This window comes from Fulmarus glacialis, unplaced genomic scaffold (genome assembly GCF_000690835.1).
Source record: "Fulmarus glacialis isolate BGI_N327 unplaced genomic scaffold, ASM69083v1 scaffold12779, whole genome shotgun sequence".
Classification (NCBI taxonomy): Eukaryota; Metazoa; Chordata; class Aves; order Procellariiformes; family Procellariidae; genus Fulmarus; species Fulmarus glacialis.
The window spans coordinates 13,737-21,885 of NW_009231452.1; the positions used below are offsets into that span (position 1 = coordinate 13,737).

Sequence of the window (8,149 nt, forward strand, 5' to 3'; positions counted from 1 at the left end):
GAAGGACATGCTTGGAGGGTAGCTATCTTCTCTTCTTTTCTATTTTTGTAATTAGTAAGTGTCTGTTGAGAGCCAAAACACAGAGTGTGCTATGATGTTAGTGCAGTGCTGGTCACAGTATAGCTTAGCTCCGACCTGAAGCAATCACACTGCAAGCATGCAGATCTGAAAGTCAATATCCATCTTTAGCAAAACTGTCACATTCACAACAACCTTCTACCACTGCTTCTCTGTCCCCCTAGTGTCCAGAGGAAAGTTGAGGGGGAAAGCAGACCCACCAGAACTTTACTGCCAGTTTGCAAAACCAGTCTCTGAGGAGGAATATGTCAAATTAAATGCTTCCCCACATGGAAGAGGCTGGGGCTCTGACTAATGGCTTGCTCCCAGTAAGTTTAATTGCAGAATATACAAGAGGCAGGACCTCTTGCAATGAAAACTGATGTAACTTGTTTATAGTGTCTTGTGGACAGACAGCTGCAGTACAAGTTTTCCCACATGCTCGTCTCTTAGGGAATAGGAGTCATTACTGAAGCACTAGCTGGTGCTTTATGTACGGGAGGGAAATACTGCTTGATTTACTGAGTGCCTGGTGTTTTGCCTGAGCAGAAACATATCAGACTTTTTTTTTTTCTGTCATTTTTTTCTTTATTTTTCTTTTTTTTCCTTTTTTTTTAAAGATACTGAGCTTTCATCATTAACATCTGGCTTGTGTTTTAAGCCAACTGAAATGAGCTGCTGCTTGTAGATTAGCTCCCTTCAAAGTTGCATTTCTTTTTCTCATCCTTGCATTAAACTTGCCCAGCCCCCAGTTTCCTGTAAATTAAATCTGTATTGCATGTGCACTAATTCTCTTCTGTTGAGGCTTTAGTGTGGATTTAACGGTAATTCATTTTCTCTATAGAAACGTAGCACGAGAATGAACATCTTGGGTAGCCAAAGTCCACTCCATCCTTCCACACTGAGTACAGGTAAATTCTGCTGTTTTGTAAGCATAGTATAATAGGCCTCTGTTGGTAAATAAAAGTTGTATTTCATAGACACAGAGATAGAGTGCAGTCATGTAGTGTTAATGCCTCGATGTCAAATACTCTGTTTATGTTTATCGGTAGCTTCTGTGTCATTAACATGCTTACCCATGCAGACATAGTAGAAGGAACTTGTTTTCCTTCGAAGGCGTGCTCAAGCTTTTCTTCAATTTTAATCTTTTGAAACTCAGATTTTATGAAAATTGAGACTCCGTAAATGTGTCCATTTAAAACAACTCAGAAATCAACCCAGAAATCAATTCTTCATTTTAGACAAGTCAGAGTGATCGGTTAATCTTTAAAGAGTAAAAATTAGAATCTTCAAAATAGCATTCATTCCATAACTGAAAAATGTAAAATATGGATGCCTGTAATGTGTGTCCTGAACATCTCTTTGAGATTGTAAGTTTATCAAAATAATAGGAAATTGCGTATTAATATTCTGGACTTCTTAGAGGAAACACAGCTGTTCTCTGTTTCTATTCTGTTGAACAGAATTTAAAAATACCATTTGAAAAACAATAAAACAATAAACATAAAAATATTTGGGGGTCACTCCACCTTTGAAATCACAAGGCGAAGTGCTTTTCCTTATTCGAGAGTGAAAGGGACTAGGTTCTAACTTGTTAGCTCATACGCTGTATTCTAAAGAATTGTTTAGTCCCAACATTTTCAAGAAACTATGAAAAGGCAGTATTGCAAGAGATATCTCTTGTTAACCTAATCATACATCTGCAAATCAGCAAATACATGGAGATAATGCCTGCCTACTTGGTATATTAAGTAGATGCAACAGCTGGTGCATTTTTTTTTCATATTGATTCATTTTTTATATTGATTGATGTTTTATATTCTGTAACAAAACTATACCCACTTTTAAAATATTTAAATAATTAGGGTGCGGAAAAAACTGTTGCACATGTTACTGTTTTTAACCATCCTGTCTTTCCCTCTTTTCCCTCTTGCCTCCAGTTATTCATAGGACACAGCACTGGTTTCACGGCAGAATCTCTAGAGAAGAATCTCACAGGATTATTAAGCAACAAGGGCTTGTAGATGGGTAGGTATTCCTGTTGCTTAGTATTTATGATCTGATGGTAAGCACTCTAGACAAGAGCACAACTTCTGCTGTAAGGGTTTACAGGTTTGTGAGCACTTCTGAGTAAGCTGATTCTTGAGTAGTCCCATTATAACCTGCCTGGATTTCAAAAAGACAGAGTATGTATTTGTAGGAGTGGGTTCTAACTCTTAAAATTTGAAAAACAAAATATTAAGAAGACACTGAAACTTTTTTCTTTTTTCCAACAGAGTTGATCAAGTTTTAGAGAATGTTAGAATTTGAAAATAATTAATTCCTGTAATCTGCATTGAGGACATATTTTTCAGGCAAAGGTGTACCTAGCCATTTGCCCACAAATTTATAATCAGCCATTTGTGCTCTTTTGCATGAATCAGAGCAGTTAATGATGATTTCTCACTATTTATTTCTGTTGTAGAGCTAAGAAATGAAAGTACCTGTTCCAGCGCTCTCTGAAATGTCTGTAGTTGAGATTTAAGTATCTTCTGAGCATCTCTGTTTCCCTTATTTATATGTACTTATGGTTATTGTAGGGAAGTTGCTTAAACTGCATTCAGCCATTCTTGTAGGATGGGAAGAGCATGGTTGCCTTCAGTTCACTAAGCTCGCTGCTGTCAGGGTTAAGGTAGAAACTTCCATGTTGGCTTCTCAGGAGACAGTCAAGTTCAAACCTTTCTTCAGCATTTTCTGATTCAGGAACATGACTAATCTTTGTGAAGTATGAAATATATTAGAGAAATAGAAATTGCTAGTGCATGTACATATTCATCAAGCAGTGGTTTTTTATTGTTTTGGGGTTTTTGCTGGGCTATTGGGAGTCATATGAGAAAAGGTTTTAGCTTAGCAGGTCAAACAGAGAAGAGAAGCCGAGAAAGCAAAGGAGCACTGCTGACTTGTTGGGTTTCTGGTTCTCTCACATTGCAGATCTTCTTTACAATCTTGGGCTCATTTTGACTTGTTGCTTTGGGAATGTAGTGGCCCATCCTTCTTGGAGTTTTCATGAATGTGTTAATACCTTTGAGGCAGTGTTAAATTTGTGCCTAGCCAGCTTACTCACTGTGGAAGGTGAAGATCGGTTAGTTTGGCTGCAGTGAAGTCAGTCAGTAATGGTAAAAGAACCATGTTACCTATGTGCTCTAAGATCTAAGGATCATGGTTTTCAGGACAGAAAAGTCTTGCCTGTGTTTTCCTGCTCTGTGTGTTCTTGAACAAAACAAGGTAGAAAGTTAACAGTCTTCTGATGGCTCATGTAAGATGTTCAGCAATGTATATAAGCAGTGGATACTGCTATCATTTGACTGTTTCTGGAAGCTATTGTTGAGGATGCATCTGTATTTATAGTCACTGTTTGTGCGGACAGCTTGTTGCTTGCCAGACGTTGAGTAAACACGTGCAGGATCAGTTGTGCTGAGCTTTGCTTTGTGCCACCAGTTTACGATACCCTGCTTAATCTGAAATGGCTGGATGAAAGATAATTTAGAGATACCTGCATGAACTGCAGTGTCTACTGCAAGTGGTAAGATCTTTCTCCCTGAGATGGATCCTAAAGTGTAAAGTGTTTGGTCCCTTTTCCGCACATCTGGTCTTGCTGGGACTAAAAAGGAATGTTCAGATACCATGCATGGTTTCCGGCGGTGGCAAGACATGCCTGTCTCCGAGTATTGGACTGACCCGGGTTATGACGGTACATTTTTGTGGTATTGACATTTCTCAATCGGTTCTGAGGAGCTGGAGTGAGTTCTTTCGGGTTCATAAGACTACAAGCAGTTCTTGCAACTCAACCTTGGAAAAGTGTGTTCCTGGCTTAGTGGTTAGCAATTAAGAGGGCTTGAGGCTTGCCCCAATACTGTGCTTGGACATCTCACAAATCCACTAGTGATTAGCACTGGTGAGCCTTAGCCAAGGGTATATTCTTGTTTCCTGTAGCATGGAGAGGTTCTCCTTCCCTAGTTCATAAACGTCAAGGGGAGGAAACATGTTTTGACTAGATTTTTTTCTTCTCTTCTAAGTATGTGTTTTAACCATTTGAGTTAGGACTTCAATTTTGTGAGTCAACTTAAAAGTGACAGTTACATAGTGTATGATGTTGCTGGCTATACTCCTAAAGTACATTCTTTTCCAGTGATGCTGAGGGAAAAATATTGTTTTAGAGGAAAAGCCAGTGTGTGTTTTCCCCATCTTGATAATGTGGATGCTACTTAACTGATAAGTCGTTTTAAGAAAGTATTGTGCTGTTTCTGTGCAATTGGATCCATTTAACATAAACATAATTTTGCTAATGCTGGGTTTCTGATTCAAGATACTGGAGAGTGGGAACAGATTCTCACGTATTACTTTCCCATCTACAGAAATCCAGATTTGCTTTGGAGTTAAATGGGAACATTTTCTTCAGGAGAGTATATATCAGTAATGAAAAGCTCAGTTAGAGAGACCCTTAAAAAAGCCTCATACATACATTCGTAGGGAAGAACTACTGTCACGTATCTTCCACTTCTTGTTTCTTCATCTATTAGTGTTGCATAGCCATGATATGAAAACTGAAAGCAAATTGCCAGTTATGGAATCGCCTGTTAATGCAATTAAAGAAGAGTTAGGCAATAGAACAAAATGACTTAGTAGTTCTGATTATTTATGAAGAAATGGATTGTGGTATTCAGTGTGTACTTTAAAATGTTCTCTCCTAGACTATTTCTTCTCCGGGACAGCCAAAGCAATCCAAAGGCATTTGTACTTACGCTGTGCCATCATCAAAAAATAAAGCATTTTCAAATCTTGCCGGTAAGTAGATTATTTTTGATACTGATCACAAAAAAAGAAATTTTAAATTATAAAGCTTTGCCAACATCTGAAGAGACCTCGTATTAATTACTGATGTAATTAACAGGGATGTTTCCATTAGCAAGTATATTAGCAAGCATTCTTTAGAATTGTCAAATGTCTGATTAAAATTCTTTGTTAACATAGCCTGGAAGAGTAGCGTAAGTCACTTAGGTATAGAAGTAATGCACAGAACTTGTTCTCTGTGACTGACAGCAACAACAGTGGCAGTTGTCTCCCTATCATGTAGGCAAACATAGAATAACTTAGGGAAACTTTTAAAAGTTTTATTCTGGAGGTTATCCAATAATGTTGAGCTTAAAATAATGTTACTCTGAGATGTTGAGAATCTATTTGATTTTTATCTTGATCAAAAAGAGCATCAGAAGTTTAAGATCATGTAGACCTCTTTATTGGTCCAAACCCTCTTCTTTTGCTTCGCCTGCCAATTTTACAAACAGCTAACAAACATTTTGGGGGTATTTTTGTTTTATATAATGAAGACCAGTGCTGTCTCTACAACTTTCAGTTACTCTGCCCACAAGTTTTCACTTTCATAAACAAACATTTCAGGTTGGATTAACGTATGTTCTTTTCTAGTGCTGTGCATGGTTTCATGAAGATCTCTGGGCAGTAGGTTGTTTGGGCAGTGCCCATCATTTATCTTACGTCACATACTTGTACTCTTTATGTTTTGCTGCACTTGCATCTCTTCAAGTGCAGTCTAACTTGAAAAGGATGTTTTGTTTCCCCAGTGTGAAGATGATGGACAGATATTTTTCAGCCTGGATGATGGGAACACCAAATTCAGTGATCTAATCCAGCTTGTTGAATTCTATCAACTAAACAAAGGAGTCTTGCCCTGCAAACTCAAACACCACTGCATCCGAGTGGCCTTATGACCTCAAATCTGACTCTCACTGAAGACTGGATTTGCTAGAAGAGTAATTGTAAGAGAACGTTGACACTGGGGAATTGGCAGATTTGTAAGTTGGTAAAAATAAATAAAAATATTATGCACCTTGGGACTCTGAAAGGGATGGATTCGACAGGTGCCAACAGACCAAGATTGCTGGTTTGTCTAACACCTAAGAGTGATTGCTGCTGAGTGTCCCAGCATCCCAAAAATGGGGGGAGGGTATGTAAAACCATGAGTAAATTTGAAACAAAACTGGAAACTATCTTGGCTGGGCCACTTAACAGGAACAAGTGTGAAGAAAAATCTTTGAAAAGAACTCTTGCCCTGGAATAATCTTGACAATTAAGACTAGTGTGTTTACTTTTTGTATTGATCACTTTTTTTGCACTCCTACTTTGTTTCGGATATTGTATGCAGCCTATATTAGGAGCTGATGTGGCTTTTAAAATTCATGCAGGAGTTGGGTATTAATCTGCACCTAAAATGTATGGAATGCTTCAGCCTAAAAGGATCTAGAAGAAAATCAAGAAGTGTGTGTGTGTGTGCGCGCGCGCGTGTCTCAAAACTTCTCTGGAGACCTGAGGTTCGATGATCTGCAGATGTCTTTGAAGAAGCAATGAGGATACAATTCTAAAAGAACATACCACCATATATGTACTCTGTTGACTTGTAGCATTATGGCTGTAGTAAGTTGATGGCATATTAGTGGCATCCAGTCATGCAAAGACTGTATCAGATTCTATGCACAAATTTTTATTATTGGAGTGGTGGTTTGTTTTTTACAGCCTTTTGACTGTTTTCCTGAGGAAACTTACTGTTACTAAATAGAATAGGACTGAATGACTACACTTGTATTTGAAACCACCATTTTTTGTGAGAAGATTCTTCTGCAGGTAGTCTTAGTATGACAGAATAATTAAAAAAAAAAAAAAAAAAGAAACAGTGTTTTTAGCTTTATAGCTCCTTGAATTTTCATACTGTTTCAAAGAGCTCTTTCCATATAATAAAGCTACAGTGACACAAAGCTCTCCTGGGGAATAGGGCATAAAAAGAACTGTACCCCTTCTGCTTTCTGTAGGGCCATGAAAGTTTACATGGTGAGAAAGAACATATTGGGAATAGAAGCATATTTGATTGTGGACTAGCTGCTGGCAATATCATCTGTCGAGGTAACTGGGGATCTCTGTGTCATACACGCTAAAGCACGCCAGTACCTATGGCAGACAAGCATGTATCCTGCTCTGGTGCTGGCTTGTCATCAGAACTACTTTATTGTTAATGTTTAAATCAATTCTTTAATGTTTACACAATAACTCTTTCTGATGATAAATCAGTCTTAAAGTTAGACGAGTCCCACCTTGATCCTCCAATTGCAAATATCATTCTTTCAGCAAGGCGGTTGGTGCAGGAACTGTTACTGAATTAACTTCATGCAGTTAGCCACAGTGAGAAGTATTCCACCCTGGGAACTTGCAGAGCGTAGTGCAGAACAGAGCGTTCTTAAGATGGTAAATGACTTACACAGGCTAGTTCATCCTTACTAATACTTGCCACTGGGTTTGAAATGCTAGCCGTCTGAAAGGGTAAAGAAGGAAAACCAATCCTACACCTTTAGGTCTTCATGTAGTGTTGAGAATAGCTTAAGACAAACCATAACCTGCCTGAGTCGTCCATATCAGCTTATAACTATGTCAATGGTATAGAAACACTGTATTTTAGTTTACAGAACACATTTAGTATTTTTTTTTCCATTTAATGTCTAGATATTAAAAATGAAGAAACTTGATTTTGTTTTTAGAGGAAGCCTTTTTTGTTTTCTTTTTTTTTAATTGTACATAGTGAAATGAGTGTTCCTGCTTTCTAGACAATGTATTTTAAAACCTTGAAATTAAGCTAACTTAAGTCTGACTTCACTTTGCATGCTTCTATTTGGCCCCTATTAGGAGAAAAAAGATACTTGTATTGACTACATTACCAGTTTAATAAGACCATTTATGCTGTAGTTTTAAGTTTTTCTGTTTACATAGCTTAGTGACAACCATGCATTTTTCCCAATAGGCGGATAGTATTTGCAGTGTTTCATATTTATAAAAAAAACCTTGCATCTTATTTAAATTGAGAATAAAAGTTTGACTATGAATCATGATTTTTGTATGTAGATGGTTGACTTAGTATTTTGTACTTTTCCCAGCTAAAGTGAGCTATTTTGAGAAAGTGACCACCTTCAAAGTGGCAACAATCTTACTTAAGCAGATCACTGCTTTGTCTTCTTTCTGCTGGAAAACAGTCAATACCACCTTAGTTTTCCAA

General features: G+C 37.6%; 1 protein-coding gene across 1 annotated transcript in view; it reads left to right on the top strand.

Annotated features, from left to right (window-relative positions):
- The window catches only part of GRB10 (growth factor receptor-bound protein 10), a gene marked incomplete at its 5' end in the record, with an annotated part of 17,176 nt that extends 10,897 nt beyond the window's left edge, over nt 1-6,279 (top strand). Inside the window, 4 exons of the mRNA XM_009584584.1 lie at nt 902-968; nt 1,998-2,085; nt 4,788-4,881; nt 5,676-6,279. Of these exons, the coding sequence (XP_009582879.1) occupies nt 902-968; nt 1,998-2,085; nt 4,788-4,881; nt 5,676-5,822 (396 nt within the window). The remainder of the gene's footprint in view (nt 1-901; nt 969-1,997; nt 2,086-4,787; nt 4,882-5,675) is intronic.
- Between the last annotated feature and the right edge of the window lie 1,870 nt (nt 6,280-8,149).